Consider the following 24,133-nt stretch of genomic DNA (forward strand, 5'->3'; position numbering starts at 1 on the left):
CCAACGTCTTGTACAACTGGAACATGTCTTAAGGAAACATGCAAAGAGTAATTGCCACACTGATAGACTTTATTGGATTTCAATGTTATATATTTGCCCTGAAGTTGTACACTTCATCCTTTACCTGCACACAGTGGATGGCTCGATTGTAATCATATTTAGTCTGTTCTTTGACTAGATAGCAGGCAAATAAAAGCTTTTCAATACCTCAGTACACGTGACCAACGAAACTAATCCAAATTAAACTAACTGAACCAATCTAATCTAAACCAATCGAATAATGTAATTTAAAAACTAATACAAAACTAAATTAAAATTAAAAACTAAAACTAAACCATAACTAAATTAAACTAAACTAAACTAAACTAATCTAAACTCTTTAAGTCAACTATTGAGGGTTGAGGTTGAGGGTGCCACGATCACTGCTGCAGAGCCACACTAACCATCTCCTCCTCGCAATCATCCTCTTCCGCTGCCTCGTCCTGCTCCAGATCGACAGTGTCCACCTCCTCCACCTCAAATGCCTCCTCCGTGACCGTCTCTGCAGTTTCTGAAGTAGAATCTCCGTGAGACGCCTCAGTCTGTCCTTCATCTGCCTTCATCCTCGACTCTGGAGAAAGATCCAAATTCAGAGCGGAGTCAGGTCTGGAGATGGGGTCAGAGGGGAGGGGGCAGCAGCGACAGAGGGACTCACACACCGACCTGTGTGACTGACTTTCTCCTTCGCGATCTCCTCCAGTCTCACCAGTAACGAGTCAATGTTGGACTTGATCTGTGTCAGCTCGACTTTAATCCGCTGTAGCTCATTGGATTTCACTGGGAAGGGCAGAGAGAGGGAGGGGGGAGAGAGAGGGGGCCGTGGGGAGAGAGGGAAGGGGAGAAAGGGAGGACAGAGAGAGAGGGGGGGAGAGGGAGGGAGGGGGGAGAGGGAGGGAGGGAGAGGGACAGAGATGGTGGGGGTAGAGAGAGAGAAGGAGACAGAGAGGGAGAGGGACAGAAGAAGACGTTTAACATCGCATGAAGAGGCATTAACGGACAGACAGCTCGCGCTTCTGCCAAAACTCTATTTTCCCAAACGGTTTTTAAAACTTTGATGTTTTAGATCTCACGCAGGGGCCTGAATCTTGCAGTGATGTTGATAACTGACCCGGGACCTGGTGGTGAACTCGCACACACACACCGCACACACACACATGCACACACCGCACACACACACACACACACACACACACACACATGCACACACCATATCAATCAGGTGCATCATGGCCTAGTTCAACAACTCGAACGCCCAGGAACCATGGAAGCTACAGAGAGTGGTAAACACTGCCCGGTCCATCACGGGTGCGGATCTCCTCACCATCGAAGGGATCTACAGGAGGTGATGTCTCCCATCAGGAAGAAGATCCAGGAGCCTGAAAACCATGACCACCATGTTCAAGAACAGCTTCTTCCCAACAACCATCAGGCTCTTGAACACTGCATAACACTAACCTCAGTAACTAGAATCTTCAGTGGACTGTGTCTTTGGATGACTACGGACTTCGGTTTTGCACTACTCTGGTTATCCTGAGATTAAAGGGGATGTGCGGAACAACTGTGGTGGGTGTCTGGAGTGGTGCTGTCAGGGGCGGTGGTGGAGGCAGATACGATAGTGGCATTTAAGCGGCTTTTGGATAGGCACATGGATATGCTGGGAATGGAGGAATATGGATCAGGTTCAGGCAGAGGAGATTAGTTTAACTTGGCACCATGTTTGGCACGGACATTGTGGGCCGAAGGGCCTGTTCCTGTGCTGTACTGTTCAATGTTCGCAAGCAACAACATATACTCAAGCCAAGCACTTAAAGCAGAAGATTCTATGATTGGGGAGGTGGTTGTATGGCATGGAAACAAAGTGCTGGGGTAACTCAGCGGGTCAGGCAGCATCTCTGGAGGGCGTGGATAGGTCGGGACCCTTCTTCAGAATGATTCACAATTCTCATCCTTACTTCACACCTTCTGTCTTTTCACCCCTGGCCTTTGTCTAACTGTCGGCCCCCACCCACCTGTATCATTGGCCAGGCTTTGTCCTCTCTTACAGCTTTCTCCCCCCACCACCATAATCAGTCTGAAGAAGGGTCCTGACCCGAAACCTTCCATGTTCTCCAGAGATGCTGCCTGACCGGCTGAGTTACTCCAGCACTTTGTGTCCTTTTTTGCAAACCAGTTCCTTGTGTCCCGAATTCCTGCAGCACTTGTGTCCTGCACAAGATCCCAGCATCTGCTGTTCCCTGTGTCTACATATAAACACATGTAGACATATATTTCTGGCCCAGCAGTTAGGCTAACTGCTTTTATTCCGTGCTGAAGTCAGACACGACTCACGTTTTAACTTGTTAGCGTTCTTTGCCATTGTGCTGGAACGGGTCATCAGCTTCAGCGGGAGGTTGGACTTCCCTCGACGGAGCACGGGGACAATCACACGAGGCCGCTTCACCGGGACGGCCCTGGGGACCAGCGAGGGTCGACTCGAATATTCTTGCATCCTGCGGTGGAGAGAGGAAGTGTGTGTGTGAGAGAGAGAGAGAGAGATAAAAGGCTAACTGAAGGAAATCCGGTTGACAAAGTTAAGATACGGATCATCTACAATCTGTATGGCAGAACAATCTGAAGAGCTGATTGGCTTCTGGAGTCATCCAGCTTGGCAACAGGCCCTTCGGCCCACCTTGTCCATGGCTTCCTATTGTGCTAATTGATCAACAGATGTTTCAGAAGCCATGGAAGGCTTGTGCTTGGAGGTTTGGAGGTCAGACACTCCAAAGCACATTGCAGCCAACAAATATGCAGCAATGTATACTATCAGCGTTTCTACCAGGAATAACATGATACCATAAGTCACGGGAGCAGAATTAGGCCATTTGGCCCATCAAGTCTGCACCATCATGGGGGGGGGGGGGGGGGAAGTTTGGGACCCAGCCCCTGAGCCACAGCTGACCGTACAGCTTGCAATTGGTGCATTGGACATATCTTACGATCTAATCACTGACCCAAATAGCGGCGGAATCGATACAAATCACGGACGTTACCTTTCGTAGAAATCATCCCTGAAGTAATCGTAAGCAAAGTCGAAGCTGGGGCTTTAAGGAGAGAGGAAAAAATAATCACTGGAGGTAAAACTGTGAATAAAGTACTTACTAGAGTGTTCCAGCGCAGAAACAGGCCCTTCGGCCCACATTGTCCATGCTGACTCTTTTGCTCCTTCACACTGATCGCATCTGCCCTCATTAGATGCCTTGACTATTTAAATATTTCTTAAACGCGGGGACTGTATCTGATTCAACCATCTCTGTTTTAAGAGGTGTTTAGATTGGCACATGGATATGCAGGGACTGGAGGGATATGGATCACGTGCAAGCAGTGGAGGTTAGTTTAACTTGGTGAAATTAAGCACGGGCATTGCGCCTGTTCCTGTGCTATACTGTTTCATGTCCAGTGTTAACGTTTAACGTCAGTGTCCAATATCCATGGTCCAACGGCCAATGCCCCACTTCCAATGCCCAACATTCAACACCAAATACCCAACACCCAATGTCCAACACCCAGCACACAATGCCCAATGTCCAACACCCAACGAGCAACATTCAATGCCCATGGCTCAGAGTGTCGGAGTGATGGAACTTAGGGAGAAGCTGGATCAACACACAAGGGACCAGCGACTGAAGAGTGCGCGGGGAGATCTGGTTTTCTGGAACCCCCAGTAAAGACAAGTTGGGCCGAATGGCCGTAAACTCTGTCTCCTACATCATAGCCCCGGTGTTCTGCCTGACCGAGCTACCAGACATGGTGAGGACGGTACCTGTACAAAGTGGAACTGGGTCGCTTCAGTCCCTTGGGTCTGTTGGGCCTGGGCTCCCCGGCCATGTTAATATCTGCAAGAGACAAACCAAACCAGGTGAAGAAAAGTATAAACCATCTAATTCCCCGCCGGACTCTTCGCTCCTTGTTCCTGAACGGGTGATCAATGGGCGGCATGGACTTGCTTGGCCGAAGGGCCTGTTGCCTTGCTGTATCTCTAAACTAAAACACAGTCATAGATCATGCAGTACGGAAACAGGCCCTTTGGCACAAAATGTTCATGCCGACAAAGATTATCTATGCCAGCCCCACCTGCCCATTTTGCCCATATTCCTCTAAACCTTTCCTATCCATGTACCTGTCCACATGTCGTTGATGATTAGTTTATAGTTTAGTTTAGTTTAGCAAATACAGCGTTGAAACAGGCCCTTCGGTCCACCAAGTTTGGCGCTGACACCAACTCCCCCTATTTACTAGTTCTATGTTATACCACTTTCTTGACCACTCCCTACACACCAGAGGGCAATTTACAGAAGCCAATTAATCTACAAACTCGCATGTCTTTGGAATGTGAGAGGGAACGGGAGCACCCGCGAGAAACCCACGCGGTCACGGGGATAACGTACAAACTCAGTATAGACAGCACCCGTGATCAGAATCAAACCCGGCCCTCTGGAGCTGGGAGGCAGCAACTCTTACCGCTGCACCACCCGACTCAACTACCTCCTCTGGCAATGGGGGTGTATGAAGAGTTTGTGCACGGTTTATGTATATATTTTCTGGAACATTAAAAGCTTCTCCTCTTGACCATCGGGTGGTGGTGGTGCTCGCCGGGCCAGTGGTCGGACTCACCGAGGGTCTGTCCGGCCAGGACCCGCCGGTTCTCTGCGGCCACAGCGACACGAGCCGTCCTCTCGTTTGTGTACTGCACGAAGGCGTAGCCCTTGTGTACCGAACAGCCCACCACCTTGCCGAACTGCCCGAAGATGGTCTCCACGTCAGATTTCTTCACTACCGCCGTATTGAGGTTCCCGATGAAGACGCGGGAGTTGATGGAGCGTGGGTCGTTCTTGTTGGTGATGTTGCTGGTCTGTACTTTCAGCGACATGGCTGACGCCTGGAATCGCAGAGAATAATATCCATCAGTGCGTGAAGTTCTCAGCTGCCACTCTAATTCTTTCTGAAGAGGCACCCTCTCCCTCACCCCTGTACAGTGAGTGATTCTAAGGCCATAGAAACATAGAAAATAGGTGCAGGAGTAGGCCATTCGGCCCTTCAAGCCTGCACCGCCATTCTATATGATCATGGCTGATCATCCAACTCAGTATCCCATCCCTGCCTTCTCTCCATACCCCCTGATCCCTTTAGCCACAAGGGCCACATCTAACTCCCTCTTAAATATAGCCAATGAACTGGCCTCAACTACCTTCTGTGGCAGAGAATTCCACAGATTCATCACTCTCTGTGTAACAAATGATTTTCTCATCTCGGTCCTAAAAAACTTCCCTCTTATCCTTAAACTGTGTCCCCTTGTTCTGGACTTCCCCAACATCGGGAATAATCTTCCTGCATCTAGCCTGTCCAACCCCTTAAGAATTTTGTAAATTTCTATAAGATCCCCCCTCAATCTTCTAAATTCTAGGGAGTACAAGCCGAGTCTATCCAAGGCCAATGCCACTCATGATATTTTAGTACTGAGGCAACTACTTTTTGTAATTGCTCTAATTTCAACCCCTGCATTCCTTCTCTCTCCACCCAGACGTCCTGCCAATTCCACTGCTCGCATCCATCTATCCCTTCATTATCACTTCTTCCACAGCCAACAATGGATCATTGTGGGCTCCACTTTTCCTTGGTCATCGGTGCCGGCTCTGATTTGTTCTGAACATTTGCCTACCTATAGTTTCCCTCCCCCCTGACTCTGTCTAAAGAAGATTTCTGATCCAAAACATCACCTTTTCCTTTTTCTCCAGAGATGCTGCCTGACCCGCTGAGTTACTCCAGCATTTTGTGTCTATCTTCAGCTGCTTTATACAGGGAATGCAATTAATCAGCCAGTTGCAGTACTGGATAGCACCAGCAGATGGTGGTGTCAACCCAAGGCCCATCACTCCCAAGCAGAGTGTCTCGGCTCAGAACGTGCCTGCTGGGCTCTTGCCCCCAAAATGACCCAGTATGAATTTTGTTTTGTATCGTTTGGTTCCAATACTGATTCAGCATTGATTCACACACAGTCAGAAGAGTTAGTTGAGGCAGGTACAATAACTGCATTGAAAAGACACTTGGACAGGTACATGAATAGGAAAGGATTAGAGAGAAATAGACCGAATGCCGGCAAACAGGGCTAGCTTAGTTGGGGCATTTTGGTCGGCATGGGCTAGTTGGGCCGAAGGGCCTGTTTCCATGCTGTATGACTATGTTTCCCAGCACTGGGTGGTCACCGAGACTACACTGATGTCCATCACAAGCGGGGGCACTGCCCAAGGGATCAGCAATCTCCACATGGACCCTACATGATGTGACCACCTGACATCTTATTTAAAAGATACAGCACGGAAACAGGCCCTTCGGCCCACCGAGTCCGCGCCGACCAACGATCACCGCGTACACTAGCACTATCCTACACACTGGGGACAATTTACAATCTTTACTGAAGCCAATTAACCTTCAAATCTGCAAGTCTTTGGCGTGTGGGAGGAAACCGGAGCACCTGGAGAAAACCCACCCAGTCACAAGGAGAACATACAAACTCCATACAGACAACACCTGAGGCCAGGATCGAACCCGGGACTCTGGCGTTGTGAGGCAGCAACTCTACTGCTGTGTCACTGTTGCCCGCCCCAAACCTCCTGTCATTGACTGGATGATGTTTATCATCTCAAGGTCCAATTTAGCCAGTCAGGAAATAGACTGGAATACTAGAGGGCGTAACTTTAAGGTGAGAGGGGCAAAGTTTAAAGGAGATGATGGGGCATGTTTTCTCTTTATTGCACAGAGGATGGCAGGTGCCTAGAACGCGCTGTTAGGGCAGATACGATAGTGGCGTTTAAGAGACTTTTGGATAGGCTCATGGATATGTAGGGAATGGAAGGACATGCATCACGTGCAGGCAGATATGTTAGTCTTGTTCAGCATCATTGTTGACACAATGGCACTGACATCGTGGGCTGAAGGGCCTGTTCTTGTGCTGTACCATTCTACCTTCCAAAGTAGACAGACATTTTATTTGACTGGATGATCCAGTACTATCATTAGGTCCTGAAGAAGGATCCTGACCTGAAATGTCACTTATTCATGTCCTCCAGAGATGCTGACAGATATGCTGAGTTACTCCAGAACTTTCTGTCTTTATTTGTCAACCAGCATCTGCAGTTCCTTGTGTCTCTCTGTCATCATTAAGTTCTCGTTGTGCCTGTGAAATGCTGCAGGAAATGCTTCGGCCCACCAAGTCCAGGCTAATCCATTTACCCAAATCCTACATTAAACCCATTTATCTTATTTTCCACACATTCCCATCAACTCACAGATTCTAACACTCACCTACACAATTTACAGAAGCCAATTAACAGGGCTGCCAACTCTCACGCTTTGAGCGTGAGAATCACGCCCTCAAGCAAACTCTCACGCTGGTCAGAAATTTCTCACGCTCTGTGGTGAGAAATTCTGTGATCAACGAAAATGTCAAAACTCGGATAAACTGCATGGTCCGCGGGTGTTGGAGAGCAGGGGCTGAGGGAGGGATGGGAGCAGAACCAGCGGCAGAAACAGATGCGGGGAGCCGGGACTGGCGAGCGTTTGCCGGGCAGTCGAGTGTTTGCGGGGCTGGCAAGTCGCCCGCAACAGCTCCGGCCATCGAGCAGCTTCAGTGCGAGTGTCCCGGGCCGTCGGAGGCGTCGGAAGCGTAGCGCGGGTGCCGCGAGAGTCTCTGTGCTGAAGGGACAGACTCTCAAAGGGAGGTGGAGAGAGAGAGCGGGGAAGGAGACAGGGAGACAGGGGGGAGAGAGAGGGGGGTGAGAGGAGAGAGAGGGGAGAGACAGAGGGAGGGGGGTTAGAGAGAGAGGGGTGGTAAAAGCGAGAGGGGGAAAGAGAGAAACGGGGGAAAGAGAGAGAGATAGGGGCAAAGAGAAAGAGGAGATAGAGACAGAGGAGAAAGAGAGAGGGGAGAGAGAGCAAGGGGGAGAGTGAGGTGGGAGGGAGAAATGGGGAGAGAGAGGGAGAGAGAGGAGGAGGGAGAGATGAGAGAGGGAAGGGGAGAGAGTGAGAGGGGGAGAAGGGGAGAGAGGGGGTGAGAGGAGAGACCGAGAGGGAGAGAGGAGAGAGGGGAAAGAGAGGGGGAGGGGGGGTTGAGAGGAGAGAGAGTGGAAGAGAGGGGGGAGAGAGAGAGGGATGAGGGTGAGGTGGGAGGGGGAGAGAGAGGGGAGACAAAGAGTGGTGGAGAGAGAGGGGTGGGAGAGAGAGAGGAAAGAGAGAGGGGGACAGAGAGAGGGGGAGAGAGAGGGGAGAGAGAGGGGGAGAGAGGGGGAGAAAGAGTTGGGTAGAGGGGGATAGAGAGGCAGGGCTGCCAACTCCCATGCATTGAGCATGAGAATCACGCATTTCACCAAATTCTCACGCTGATCACAAATTTCTCTCGCTCTGTTGTGAGATATTCTGTGATCAACGAAAATTTCAAAACTCATATCAACTGCATGGGCCGTGGGTGTTGGAGGCAGAAGCAGCGGCGGGGACAGATGCGGACGGGGAGCGGGGTTGGCCAGTGTTTGCTGGGCTGGCGAGTCGCTCACTGCAGCTCCGGCCATGGAGCAGCCTCAGTGCAAGAGTCCCAGGCCGTCTGAGGCGTTGAAGCGTTGTGCCGCTGCCGTGAGAGTCTCTGTGCCAAATTCGCCCAGGTGACCGGCATGGATCAGGCTGCGGCTCGGTGCATCCTGGAGGACAACCAGTGGCTGCTGGAAGTAAGTACCAAGCACTGGGTAGAAGCGGTGGAAGTTAGTGGACTTCAAATGGGGGTGGTTGGTGAAAGCATCCTGCTTGCCTGCTAGATTTTCACTTACTGTAACTGCAAGAAAAATGTTCCCGATGTTGGGGGCGTTCAGAACCATGGGTCACAGTTTAAGAATAAACGGGGGCCAGTTAGGACTGAAATGAGAACAAATTTTCTTCACGCAGAGAGTTGTGAATCTGTGGAATTCTCTGCCATAGAAGGCAGTGCAGGCCAATTCACTGGATGTTTTCAAGAGAGACTTACATTTAGTTCTTGGGGCTAACGACATCAAGGGAAAAACAGGAAAGAGGTACTGATTTTAGATGAATAGCTATGATCATATTGAATGGCAGTGCTGGCTCGAAGGGCCGATGGCCTATTCCTGCACCTATTTTCTATGTTTCTATGCTTGAGTATATGGCAATAAAACTCGATCACTTGATTTTGAAGCATTCATGCATGGTGGAGGCATAATGTAGTCATAGAGTGATACAGTGTGAAAACAGGCCCTTCGGTGCAACTTGCCCACACGTCCCATGTCACGTCAACATGTCCCAGCTACGCTACCTGCTTTTGGTCCATACCTCCAAACCTGTCCTATCCATTTATCAATGTAACTTTGTCTTAAATGTTGGGATGGTCCCTGCCTCAACTACCTCCTCTGGCAGCTTGTCCCATACACCCATCAGCCTTTGTGTGGATAAAGTTATCCCTTAAAAAGTTATCTCTTAAAAATACTTCATACAAAAAACATTAAAATCATACTTCTACAGTGCACTAAAACATGATTTTAATACATCAAATTTCAAAAAGTTCCTACTCTGGGAGGGGGGGGGGGGGGGGACACACCCTTCTTCCACACCCTCTCCCCACTCAGTTGCTCCACTACCTCATCGGGTACCCCCAAGGCCAGTGATCAGTGATCGCACAGTCTCCCCCCTTTCAAAAACGCTCCAATCCAATTTAAAGCATATATATTGCATTCAAGTGTAAGTTAAAAGACTCGCTACAGTAAGCACCATATTGCACAATTTCAAGCTGAAAAATGCGAATGTTCCGTACCAATGGGAGGGGGAACCCCTCCTCCCACCCCCGGTCGCTACGCTCCCTCGGGCTTGGTCTCTCGCAATTTCTCACTCCCAACTCTCACCCAATGTTGGCAGCCCTGCAATTAACCTACAAACCCGCACATCTTTGAAATGTGGGAGGAAACCGGAGCACCCGGAGAAAACCCACGTGGTTACAGGGAGAATGTGCAAACTCCACAGACTGCTTGTGAGGTCAGATTCTTTGAGGGTGGTTAGAGCAGGCTTGACGGGTCTGAAAGACTATTTGAGATGATCTGGCTAGGGCGGCACAGTAGGGCAGCGGTAGAGGTTGCTGCCTCACAGCGCCAGGGACCCAGATTTGATCCTAACTACGGGTGCTGTCTGTATGGAGTTTGTACGTTCTCCCTGTGACTGCGAATGCTTTCTCCGAGTGCTCCAGTTTCCTCCCATACTCCAAAGAAGTACTTGTTTGTAGGCTAATTGGCTTCTGAAAATTATCTCTAGTGTGCAGGATAGAACTAGTGTGTGGGATCGCTGGTCAGCGTGGACTCGGTGGGCCAAAGGGCCTGTTTCCATGCATTAATTGATTTAGTTAATCAACTAAACTAAAGTTGATTTTAGATGCTGGAAATCTGAGGCAAAAACAGAAAACACTGGAAATTCTCAGACTCCACTCAGAACATGTGTTAAAAAAAAACTTGCCCCACACATCTGCTTTAAATGTTCTCCCTCTCACCTTAAACATATGCCCTCTAATCTTTGACATTTCAACTGTGGGAAAACGGTTCTGGCTGTCTGTCTCTGTCTCTGTCTCTCATAATTTTATATATTTCTACCAGATCTCAGAGACATTTCAGGGAAAGCAATCCAGGTTTGTCCCACCTTTCCTCTCCAATCCAGGCAGAATTATGGTAAATCTCCTCTCCAAAGCCTCCACATCCTTTCTGTAATGGGGCGACCAGAACTGCACAAAATGCTCCAAATGCAGCCTAACCAAAGTCTTATAAAGATGCATCATGACTTCCTGACTCTTATACTCAATGCCCGACTGATGATGGCAAGCACACTGTGCCTTCTTTATCACTTGTATCGCTGGAAGGTGGAAGTGCCTGCCTTTAGACTTTAGCGATACAGCATGGAAACAGGCCCTTCGGCCCACCAAGTCTGTGCCGACCAAACTCAACCTACACTAACATTACCCTACACACTAGGGACAATTTCCAGAAGCCAATTAACCTACAAACCTACACGTCTTTGGAGTATGGGAGGAAACTGGAGCACCCGGAGAAAACCCACGTGGTCACGGGGGAGAACATACAAAGTTCGTAGAGCCAGCACCTGTAGTCAGGATGGATCCCAGATCTACAGTAACTTTACCGGTCGGCCACTGTGCCGCTCCTTCTGAACTCTCCTGGTTGTCCACCATGGCTTGGCAAGACCTGATGAGGACATTGGTCAATGGAGTTTGTGACCATCTTGCTGGGTACATGGGACTCAGTGAGTTCTCTACTTTCAACTCTTTGCTGCCTCACGGACGGATATCCAGACACCATCCAGCCCCGTGACTAACCATGGAGAATCCTGACCCATTCTTTACCACACCATGGTGATATGGATCACTGGCAGCCGAGGAGATCAGTTTAACTTGGCAATAAAAAAGACAGTGCTGGAGTAACTCAGCGGGCCAAGAAACATCTCTGGAGAACATGGATAGGTGATGTTTTGGGTCGCGACCCTTCTTCACTTTGAATGTGGCGGGGGGGGGGGGGGGGGTGGGGGTGGGGGGCGGGACAAAGCCTGGCGAATGATAGGATACAGATGAGGAGGGGGGGGGGGGTGCGGGGGTGGGTGATTGGCAGATGGCTGGACAAAGGCCAGACATGAAAAAATAAACGTGTGAGATAAGGATAGAAGAAGCGCACATTGTGAATCAGTTTGAAGAAGGATCGCAACCTGAAACATCACTCATTATCACGTATCCATGTTCTCCATAGATGCTGCCTGGCTCGCTGAGTTCCTCCAGGACTGTGTGTCCTTTTTTGGTAAGCCAACATCTGCAGTCCCTTAACAGTACCTTTCCAGTTTAACTTGGCGTTAAGTTCAGCACGGACATTGTGGGCTGAAGGGCCTTTTCCAGTGCTGTGCTGTTTTATCTTCTGAAGAGAACTTAATACGTTTCCCAAAGCATCACCACGCATTGCAATGCCTTTTCTCAGCATAAAGCCAAATTAAAATGCTTCACCTTCCAAACGGAATCAGCTTTGATCCTGGCATGCTTGTTATCCAGCGTTCCCAGGCTATCAGTGATTTACTATCTACTGCTCCAGCCCTACATCTGTGGGCTGTGACTGTCCCATTGTTTGTGTCAGGGGCAGAGAGAGGACTCAGAGACTTTACCTTTATTCCACGGTCCGTGTGAGGGAGTGGGGACACCCCTGGTGTGCTTGGGATACTTCAGCCTGCATTAGGGGGCATCAGCTACAAGGACATGTTGGACAAACCTGGATTCAAGTCATGATGCAGCATTCTAGGACTTCCGTCAGGTCACATTTGGCAGCACAGTCGCACAGTGGAGGAGTTGCTGCCTTACAGCGCCACAAACCTGGGTTCAATCCTGACCACGGGTGCTGTCTATACACAGTTGTACCTTCTCTCTGAGACTGCGTGGGTTTTCTCCGGGTGCTCCAGTTTCCTTCCACATTCCAAAGACGTGCAAGTTTGAGGGTTAATTGGCTTCTGCAAATTGTCCGTAGTGTCTCGGATAGTGCTATCGTTCAGGTGATTGCTGGTCGGCGAAGACTTGCTTGGCCAGTCGGCCTGTTTACAAGCTGTATCTCTCAAATAAACTGAACTATTGCACACAGTTCTGGTCGCCCCTTTAAAGGATGAAAAAGCCCAATGTCCACAATGGGGTAGAGGTGAATCGAACAGTTATGGAAGGACCATTCAGAAGCTTGATAATAGAGGGGAGAAGTTGTTCCTGAGTCCGGTGATGCGCGCTTTCAAGCTTCTGTATCTTCTGCCCAATGGAAGTGGGGAGAAGGAGGAATGACCAGGGTGGGACAAGTCTTTGATTTTTGTCGGCTGCTTTACCGAGGCAGCGTGAAGTGTAGACAGGGTCGACGGTGGGCAGGGAGCCTGGCCTGTGTGATGGGGCTGGGCTACATCTACAACTCTGTCATTTCTTGCGGTCTTGGGCAGAGCTCAAGCTCCTGAGGAAATAGAGATGTTGGTGTGAAGTCAATGCGGTCGGATGAGGGGGGTTGAGAGGAGTAGGATTAGTCAGAGGGTAGTTAATCTGTGGAACATTGCCACAGAGGGCTGTGGAGGCTGTCAGTGAATATTTTGAAGGATATTTTGAGATAGACAAATTCTTGATAAGAACGGGTGTCACAGGTTATGGTGCGAAGGCAGGAAAAGGGGATTAGGGGGCAGATATCAGCCATGATTGAAATGGCGGAGTGGATTCGATGGGCCGAATGGCCTAATTCCACTCCTGTAACTTGTGACTTGTCACAAGGGGAGGCAGGAAGATGAGGATGGAGTTGTAGGATTAGGGCTGGAGATGGAGGCCATGGAGACTTTAGAGATACAATGTGGAAACAGGCCCTAACAGACACTATCCTATCCTTGGGCTAATTACAATTATACAAAAGCCGATTAGCCTACAAATGTACATCTTTGGATTGTGGGAGGAAACTGGAACACCCGGAGAAAACCCACACAGTCACAGGGGGAGCATAAAAACTCCGTACAGGCAGCACCCGCAGTCAGGATCAAACCCGGGTTTCTGGCGCTGTGAGGCAGCAACTCTACCGCTGCACCGCCGGAGACAAGAAACAACATAAAACAGCCCTGCGCTATTTCACTGCGCCTTGATCCCACCATTTAATGAGGACTTGGTTTCACAGATCTTCAGAGTCAAACAAGCAAAAGCATTGTCGAAAAATGTAGAAGCCACAGCTCGCCAAACCCTGACAACAAATGATGTTGACTAATGGGAGCATTTATGGTTGAGTCAGAATGTTAGCTCAAACAGACAGCTTCAACCCACGAGATCTTCTTGTTGAGTCCACATTACAAGATTCGAAATTGTTCAGCCAGAGCTGAACACAAGTCTCGGCAGCTGCATACAATGTCGCCTTGAGCTTTGGTGGTGGACAGACTGGTGGAAACAGGGCCGCGACGTGAATGCATTTTCCTTGACCCCACCCACAAGATAAGAGAGGTTATTTACAAATCACCACTGCAGACAAATCATCCATTGAAGGGGTCAATTAAACTCAGGAAAACAAAATCCTGCAGAGATCACTCTTTAAAACAGATATTTTATCGAACAATATGTGGGTGTACACATAAAATGGCACACAACCAAAACGGCACAACAGTAGATCTGCTGCCTCACAGCACCAGAGACCCGCTTCAACTCTGACTACGGCTGCTGTCTGTATGGAGTCTGTACCTTCTCCCTGTGACAGCGTGGGTTTTCTCCAGTTTCCTCCCACACTCCAAAGACGTGCAGGTTTGTTGGTTAATTGGCTTCGGTAAAGTTGTAAATTGTCCTCAGTATGTAGGATGGCACGAGTGTATGGGGTGATCGTTGGGCAGCATAGACTCGGTGAGCCGATGTTTCCGTGCTCTATCTCTAAACTAAACTAAATGACTGACCACACATGGTGTATGGGTCAACCATGTCTGCCGGGATAACATGAGACCCAGAATTGTTCCAGCATTACTCATTGGTTCACACCTTTACAAATTGGGCAGGATGTTTAAGATCTGTCTTAAAAAAGGGCTGTGCAGTGGTTAGACCTGTTGCCTTACAGCGCCAGAGACCCAGGTTCAATCCTGACTTTGAGTGCTGTCTGTGCATAGTTCACACATTCTCCCTGTGACCATGTGGGTGTGGGTTTCCTCCTGGTGCTCTGGTTTCCTCCCACATCCCAAAGGCGTGCAGGTTTGTAGGTTAATTGACCCTTTGTAAATTTCCCCCTAGTGTGAGACAGTCATACATTCTGGAAACAGGCCCTTTGGCAAAACTCGTCCATGCCGACCAAGATGCTCCATGTACACTTCCCACCTGCCATATCCCTCCAAACCCTTCCTATCCATGTACCCATCCAAGTGTCTTTTAAATGCTGTTATGGTATCTGCCTCAACTACCTCCTCTGGTAGCTTCTTCCGTATGCCCACCACCCTTTGTATGAAAGAATTGCACCTCGGGTTCCTGTTAAATCTTTCCTCTCTCACCTTAAACCTATGTCCATTGGTTCTTGATTCCATTACGCTGGGTAAAAGATTCTGTGTATTCACCTTATCTATACCCCTCATTATTTGTACCCCTCTATTCAATCCCCCCTATAAGATGCATTTCATTTTCTATCTTTCTCTTCCTACTCCATTTGAACTAACATCCATGCACTTTGCCACTAACTCATAGATTTCTTCTGGGGCTTTATAAAACATCACCTGAGAATCTATGTAGATGGCATCTACTAAATCTTATTGATGCATCTGCCAAGTTAGCTGAGCATGACCTACTCGTAACTATCCTCCTTGCAGTGGCAATTAATGCTTTAAAGTTATAGAGCTATACATCACAGAAACAGGCCCTCCAGCACACCTTGTCCATATTGGCCTAGTCTCATTTAGGCATCTGAACCCTACAAAGAGTAATATAACACAGAAACAGGCCCTTCAGCCCAACCAAGATGCCCCATGTATGCTAGTCCCACCAGCCTGTGTTTGGCCCATATCTCTCTAAACCTTTTCTATCCATGTACCTGTCCCAATGCCTTCCTATTCAAACTCTGTCCAAGTGACACAGGTTGTGAAGAATGTGTTTGAAACACTGGCCTTCATTAGTCAGAGCATTGAGTGGAGACATTAGGACATTATGTTACAGTTGTACATGAGTCGGTGAGGCTGCACTTGAAATATTGTCTGAAGAAGGGTCTTGACCTGAAACATCACCTATTCCTTCTCCCCAGAGATGCTGCCTGACACGCTGACTTACTCCAGCTGTTTGTGTCAGTCTTCGGTTTCTATGCTATATCTTTCAATCAATCAATATAAATACATAACGTATGCAATATTATCGGAATAGATACAAAGAGTTTACACTGACATGAAATCACGGCTGTTACACGGGCAAAGAAAGCAGAGGTTCACGGTCAGGTAAAACTCAGGCACGCGCTGTAACCTGTAAACCATCCCGGCACACTGCCACATGCACTGATCATTGGAGCAACACTGAAGCTCAATGCAGAGATCGGGAGAGACAGACAGAGAGACGGGAGACGAGGGGATGGAGACAGAGACAGAGAAAGAGGCGAGACAGAGGCAGAGGCAGAGACAGAGACAGAGACAGAGACAGAAGCAAATAGAGACAGAAGCAGACAGTGAGATACAGAGAGACAGAGAGAGGGCCAAAGAGAGACAGAGAGACAGATACAGAGACAGAGAAAGAGATAAAGACAGGAAGAGACAGAGAGAGAGAGTCAAGATTCAAGATTCAAGAGAGTTTATTGTCATGTGTCCCAGATAGGACAATGAAATTGTCTTCAGCACAACAGAATATAGAAGGCATGAATACAGAACAGATCAGTGTGTCCCTCTCAGACAGAGAGAGAGACATACAGACAGACAGAAAGTGAGAGTGAGAGAGAAAGAGATGGAGACAATGATAGACAGACAGAGTAACCAAGTCCTGGATTGCTGCAGCTATTTTACAATGTCTATGGTCGATAATAAATTAAATTGGAGCCTTCTTTTTTCGGACTAATAGTGAAGCCTTTAACCATGTGTTAATTTAGAACTTAATGGCAGCAATAGATCACAGATAGAATGAATGCTGAGTTAAGCAGGAGCCGCCGTCTCTCGATCCATGGGAAGCCAACTCGATCCAGCAATTTGATTACAGAGCGTCTCATTAGGAACACACTCCCACTCTTTGTACAAACCACATAATTTACAATTTAGTGATTAAGGATGAAATCTTAATTACAAATCCAATTAAGCTGTATTAAACGGCATTCCATTCAAAATCACTCTGATTGAAGGAAGATTTTCAATGTTCTTTGCTTCCATTTTTTAGTATCCATTCATTTTATCAATGGCTCGGTTACCTAGCAACTGACCTCAGGGTGGGGCAAAATTCAGGAAGTGACTGAACACAGAATTATTCCACAGATTCACGGGCATTTCTCCAGATTCAGGGACAGTTTGTTCCCAACTGTTATCAGGCAACCGAACCATCCTATCAACAACTCGAGAGCGCTCCTGTAAAGTCCGATTACAGATAGGCCGAAGGTCTCCAATGAGGTTAGATGGGAGGTTAGGAGAGCACTCTGCCTGATGAGAAGACGGTTCAGTTGCCTGACAGACAACAGCTGGGAAGGAACTGTAGATAGATACAAAATGCTGGTGTAACTCATTGGGTCGGGCAGCAGCTCCGGTGACATTTCGGGTTGAGATCCTTCACCAGACTCAGGGAGGGTGAAACTAGAGGTATGGGAAGGTACAAAACAAAACAGAGCCTACATCGATTGGACAGGGACATGGATAGGAAAGGTTTGGAAGGATATGGGCCAAACATGGGCAGGTGGGACTAGCTTAAATGGGCATCCTGGTCTGCATGGATGAGTTGGGCTGAAGGGCCTGTTTCTGTGCTGTGTCACTATTAAACAGCAATTTCAATGTTTGAATGTTATTTCGCCCGGCACCAGATTATTTTGGGGGGTGAGGGGCCTCTGGGGGGAGGGCGGCTCTTTCCATTCTTTGCTGATGACACTATGATAGTCCATGCCCTCGTTCTGTGCTCCCCCACCAGCAGATCTCATTCCTCTCCATCTACTGTATCAAGCTATGTTAATCATCTTAAGCAACTCAATTAGGTCACTGGTTAATCGCTTACCCAGGAGAGAAGGCAGGCAGGTTTCATCCTGGCAATTTAACACATTCACGACCAGTGTTGGTCCCCTGACCAGCTTTTCCTTCAAATACACAGAACATAGAACAGTACAGCGCAGAAACAGGCCCTTCGGCCCACAAAGCCCGTGTCGAACATGATGCCAAGTAATAAACTAATCTCCTCTGCCTGCACATGATCCAAATCCCTCCATCCCCTGCATATCCATGTGTCTATCTAAATGCATCTCAAACACCACTATTGTACCTGCCGCCACCACCATCCCTGGCAGCTCATTCCAACCCCCCACTGCCCTCTGTGCACAAACGCTTGCTCTGCATATATCCTTTAAATGTTTCCTCTCTCACTTTAAAGCTATGATATTTCCACCCTGTGGAAAAGGTTCTGACTGTCTACCCTATCTATGCCTCTCATTATTTTACTATGTCTCCTGTGAACCTCTGGCATTCCAGAGAAAACAAACCAAGTCTGTACAACATCTCACTGTAGCTAATATCCTCTAATCCAGTCATCATATTGATAACTCTGCACCCTCTCCAAAGCCTCCACATCATTTGTGTAAAGGGGCGAGCAGAACCGCACGCAATACTCCAGATGCGGCCCGACCAAAGTCTTATAGAGTTGCATCATGACTTCCTGACTCTTATACTCAATGCCCCAATGAATGAAGGCAAGCATACCATATGCCTAAGACAGACACAAAGTGCTGGAGTAACCCTGCCTCAGATTCTACCAAACGCCTTATTGACCACTCTACCATCTACTTGTGTCACCACTTTCAGGTAAAGCGGGTAACATAGAATGGGATTGGTGTTATATTAGTGTTCATGGGCTCCTGATAGTCGGTGTGGACTTGATGGGGTGAAGGGCCAGTTTCCTTGTGGTTCGTGTAATCAGTACTGTGCTTGGTGCTCCATGTGAGGAGATTTGTTACCAAATTATGCAACTGCTTTTGATTCCTATAGCTTTAGAAATGGGCCCCTGTAGCTGTTATTCCCACTACCAGCAGCAGAGAAACACAAATTAAATAACAGGTACTCAACAATGCTGGAGAAACTCAGCGGGTGCAGCAGCATCTATGGAGCGAAGGAGATAGGTAACGTTTCGGGCCGAAACGTTGCCTATCTCCTTCGCTCCATAGATGCTGCTGCACCCGCTGAGTTTCTCCAGCATTTTTGTGTACCTTCGATTTTCCAGCATCTGCAGTTCTTTCTTAAACAAATTAAATAACACTGCTCACACAACCCCACAATGTCCTACAGTTACAAGGATATCTTTAAGCTTCAGTGAGTCCAAACTAAGGTCAAATTTAGATTATTTTTGGTGCCGGAGAAAGTCTAAATCGGTCTGTATCACCTCGACTTACTCAATGGTAATGTCACCTGCACATAATGGAACCATGACTGCCACCCAGGACAAGACATGCCACCCAGGACAACCTTTCCTGGTTTAGGAAGTGAATGAGAAAGTGGGATAACATAGGACTAGTGTGAACGGGTGATCGTTGGTCGGACGTGGACTCGATGGGCCGAAGGGCATGTTTCCATGCAGTATCTGACTGACTGACTGCATACCCTATCTATGACAGTCTGACTGCATACCCTATCTATGCCTACAAATTACAAGAATATCTCTGTATTACAAGTCTGAAGAAGGGTTTCGGCCCGAAACGTCGCCTATTTCCTTCGCTCCATAGATGCTGCTGCACCCGCTGAGTTTCCCCAGCAATTTTGTGTACCCTCTCTGTATTACTATCAGGTCTCCCCTCAATCTCTGACAATGCAGGGAATGCAAACCAAAGCTGTCTTTATAGCTAATGCCCTCTAATCCAGACATCTAATCCTGACAGTAAAATAATGTGCTCATGATTCCAGCAACTGTAGTCTCTTGTGCTGTATATCCTGATAAACCTCTTTTGCACTCCCCTCTCTAAGCCTCTCATAATTTTATATACTTCTGTCAGGTCTCCCCTCAGCCTCTGGCATTCCAGAGAAAACGATCCAAGTTTGTCCAACCTCTCCTGGTAGCTAACTCTCTAATCCAGCCATCATTCTGGTAAACCTCCTCTGCATCCTCTCCAAAGCCTCCACATCCTCTGTGAAGGGGCGACTGGAATTGCATGCATTACTGCAAATGCGGCCTGACCTTGGTTTTAGACAGCTGCAGTGTTTCTTGAAAGGTTACCGATTGCCAATGGCAGTTAAGTGACCACGACAAATGATGAGTCTAGGTTAATTAGTACTTAAGGAGATGATTGATGTCATGTTTAGTGAACTCTTGTTCTTGTTTCCGGCCACGCTGCTTCTTCTGCTGTTCCTTGCAGCTGTGGGATCGGGTTTGTGAGCTGGCCCCGATCTCCAATGCCAGGAATATTCCAATTTACACCTGAAACTTCCTATTGCCTTGCCTGGAATTACAATCGGCCTGCATCATTCCACAGCGATCTTCCCTTGTGCTGTAGACCCTGCACTGGGGTGGATATCAGTGATAAATCGTTAACTATTGTCTGCGTCTTCCTTGGAAGGATTAGGAAGTTCAGCAAGTCCGCACCAACGTCTACAGATGCGCCCTAGAAAGCATTTTATCAGGATCCATCACAGCATGGGTTGGGAACAGCTCCATCCAAGATCGCAAGAAATTGCAGAGAGCTGTGGATGCAACCCAGCACATCACACAATCCATCCTCCCTTTCATTGTCTCCATCTACACTTCATGCTGCCACGGCAAGGCCACCAGCATAATCGAGGACCAGTCGCACTGTGGTCATTCCCTCTCCCATTAGGCAAAAGGTACAGAAGTGTGAAAACACACACCTCCAGATTCAGGGATAGTTTCCTCCCAGCTGTTATCAGACAAATGAACCATCCCATCAACAACCAGAGTGCGGTCCTGAGCTCCCATCTACCTCATTGGAGACCCTCATACTATCTTTAATCGGACTTTATCTTGCACTAAACTGGATAGCACACAACAAAAAGGTTTTCATTGTACCTACGTACACGTGACAATAAACTATGCTGTGTCTGTGATGCTGCTGCAAGCAAGATGTTCATTGTACCTGTACCTCACCGCACTTGTGCAAATGACGATAAATTTGACCACTTCACAAAACTTTCACAAAGCATTAGCACCTAAAGCATTCATATTTACCAGTTCTCTGCTCTGTCCATATAGCATGGAAACAAGTCCTTCGGCCCAACTCGTCCGTGCTAACCAAGATGTCCCATCTAAGCTAGTCCTGCCTGCCCATGTTCGGCCCATATCCCTCTAAATTGTTCCTATCCATGTACCTGTCCAAATGTTTTTAAATGTTGTTATAGAACCTGCCTCAACTATCTCCTATGGCAGCTCATTCCATACACCCACAACCCTCTCTGTGAAAAATTCAGATTCCTATTAAATCTTTCCAGTCTCACCTTAAACCGATGTCCTCTGGTGCTTGATTCCCTACTATTCCTACATTATACTGATAGACACAAAGTGCTGGAGTAACTCAGTGGGTCAGACACCTCTGGGGAGAAAAAGGATGGGTGACGTTTTGGGTCAGAACTCTTCTTCAGGCTGAAAGTCGGGAGGTGGGGGGGGGGGGGGGGGGGGGGTGAAAAGACCAGGACCAATCTGGGTCGGCCACAGATGACCTCAGTCAGAGCGGTGCTTGGCTTGGTAGGTCCATTGTTGGCCAGGGAAGGTGTGATCTCAAGAGAAACAATGTGGAGAACTGCTGAACTGGGTGAAGGAGGGTGGCAAGGAAGGAGTGCGGAGGGGAGTGTCAGATGAAGTTACTTAAAATTAGAGAATTCAATGTTCATACCACTGGGTTGAAAGCTATCCAAGCAAAATATGAGGTTCTGTTCCTCCAATGTGCATGTGCCCTCACTCTGGTAATGGAGGCGGCCCAGGACAGAAAGGTCCGTGTGGAAACGTGAAAGGGGGTTGAACTGGTTGGCAACCCGGAGATTGTTGCACTCTTCTCTTGTACTTATTTATGACTCAGCTTCGCTGCAGCGCCACTGTGCTGCCCATTCCACTCCCTGCACCTCTCTCTGGCTGCAGCACAGTGGCGCAGCGGTAGAGTTGCTGCCTTACAATGCCAGCGACCTGAGTTCAATCCTTAATATGGGTGCTGCCTGTACGGAGTTTGTACATTCTCCCCATGACCGCATGGCTTTGCTCCAGGTGCTTCGGTTTCCTCCCACACTCCAAAGATGTACAGGTCTGTAGGTTAATTGGCTTCGGTAAAGATTATAAATTGTCCATTGTGTATGGGATAGTGCTAGCGATAGTGCGAGGTGATCGTTGGTCGCTGCAGACTCAGTGGGCCGAAGGGCCAGTTTCCATGCTGTATCTCTAAACTAAAGTATGGATCAGTTATTGGGGCTTGTCCCAGCCCTCAGTCCTGCTTCCTCAAGTAAACAGGAGAGAGTTGGGAGTGAGGGATGAATAATGTACGCCGTTGTTATTGCGAGCTGATCAAGCATGCCATGCACCTGACATGAGGCTGCAACACTAATCTCGCCAGCAGCATTTTACAGGCACACTTTATGCATTTCCTCAGAAATCAACTGGTGAGGTGTTATAAATTCAGAGGACAAGTTTACATTTACAGTCATCGCATCAAGAGACAAGGATTTGTGAAATCTCCCCCTCAACACTTGAAATCCACGCAGGCTCAAGGAACTGACAAAATGTGTAGGAAGGAACTGCAGATGCTGGTTTATAGAGGAGATAGGCACAAAGTGCTGGAGTAACTCAGCGGGTCAGGCAGCATCTCTGGAGAGAAGGAACGTGATGTATCGGGTCTTCTCTATCTTTCAGTCTGATGAAGGGTCTCGACCCGAAATATCACATATTCCTTTTCTCCAGAGATGCCGCCGGACCCGCTGAGTTACTCCAGCATCTTGTGTCTATACTCAGGCTCAAGGAACTGTAGGTGCTGAAATCTTGAGGAAAACACAAAGTGCTGGAGGAACTCAGCGGGTCAGGCTGCATCTGTGGAGGGAATGGACAGACGACTTAGTGGCCAGCTGCAGCTGGGATGTAAAATGCTGCCAAACTGGTGCCTCTTGCATCTAGACTCAGTGGGCTATTCTGTAGATTATGTACTAACTGGGGGGTGTATCATGTATGGTCATAGTCTTGTTGAGCTGCATGCAAAAAAAAATATTCACTGTACCCTGGTACACGTGATCATAAAGAAACCTTTGAACGTCTCAGATCGGAACCATTTTTTAGACTCTGGGGAACAGATAGCTGGGAGAGAGAGGTTGGGGCAAGTGATAGGTGGACACAGGCTGGGAGGTGATTGGCAGATGAGTGGAGTAAGTGACAAGGGTTACAGGGGAAATGAGAGAGAAAAGGGCATCAGAAGAAGAGTGCTCTACCCAGAGTAGGGGAATCAAGAACTCGAGGGACATTTTTTAAATTTTACTCATTTGGTGGTAGTTATAGGGAATGAGCTGTCGCAGGAGGTAGTTGAGGCAAGTACTATCACAACATTTAAGTCATTTGGACAGGTGCATGGATAGGATAGCTTTGCTTAAGTGGGTCACTTTGGACAGCATGGACATGTTGACCGAAGGGCCTGTTTCCGTGGTGTATGACTCTGAGCAGTGGCGGACTGGCCAGGGTGTCAGCTTGCCCGATGACAAGTGGGCCCCTGATGAAGTGAAGTGGGCCCCTGATGAAGTGAAGTGGGCCCCTGATGAAGTGAAGTGGGCCCCTGATGAAGTGGGCCCCCTTTGTCTCCTGGCAACCAATATTTTTAGACCCAGTCCGCCACTGACTCTGAGATAAGAGAAGAGGAGTGAAATGTAATGCCAGAGGGAGGAATAGCAGGTGGAAGGGGAAAAGGGGAGGGGGGGTCGGGGGTCGGAGGGAGATAGGAAAGAATGAGGTAAATGGGGAAAGATCTAGGGAAACTGCCAATACTCCAAACACTCCCATCCAGTTAGTTGCCGATTTGAATTTTTTTTTTTAAACTCCCCCTTCTCCCCTACCTCTCTCCCCCTGCCCTGTCTTCCACGTGGATGCACATCCATTTGTCCACCTTCCCCCTCCCCTATATATTCCTTCCTCTGGCTTCACTATTTGCTCCTCTTCTACCCTTATCTCCATCCCGCACATTTTTTGTTTTTCCATCTCTGGCCTTTGTCCAATCATCTGCCAATCAAACACCTCCCCCACCCCCCCCTCACCTGTATCCACCTATCACTCACCAATACACCCGCCCACACCTCTTCCAGCATCCTCCCCCCCAACCAGAATCTGTCTGAAGAAGGGTCCTTAATCAAAACGTCACCTACCAATGCTCTGCAGAGATGCTGCTTGACCTGCTGA

At 48.2% G+C, this 24,133-nt stretch overlaps 1 protein-coding gene across 2 annotated transcripts in view; it reads right to left on the minus strand.

The window, feature by feature from the left end:
- Positions 1-24,133, minus strand: part of raly (RALY heterogeneous nuclear ribonucleoprotein) — a 50,828-nt gene that overhangs the window by 19,357 nt on the left and 7,338 nt on the right. Inside the window, exons 2-7 of one of the 2 annotated variants that reach the window (XM_033041735.1) lie at positions 4,690-4,954; positions 3,839-3,911; positions 3,069-3,119; positions 2,368-2,528; positions 703-816; positions 418-610 (exon numbers count right to left, since the gene is read on the minus strand). In XM_033041735.1, coding sequence (XP_032897626.1) covers positions 420-610; positions 703-816; positions 2,368-2,528; positions 3,069-3,119; positions 3,839-3,911; positions 4,690-4,945 — 846 coding nt within the window. In that variant the 5' untranslated portion in view covers positions 4,946-4,954 and the 3' untranslated portion in view covers positions 418-419. The remainder of the gene's footprint in view (positions 1-417; positions 611-702; positions 817-2,367; positions 2,529-3,068; positions 3,120-3,838; positions 3,912-4,689; positions 4,955-24,133) is intronic. The other variant, XM_033041734.1, reaches the window with a different exon arrangement.

Source organism: Amblyraja radiata, chromosome 23, assembly GCF_010909765.2.
Source record: "Amblyraja radiata isolate CabotCenter1 chromosome 23, sAmbRad1.1.pri, whole genome shotgun sequence".
NCBI classification, from domain to species: Eukaryota; Metazoa; Chordata; class Chondrichthyes; order Rajiformes; family Rajidae; genus Amblyraja; species Amblyraja radiata.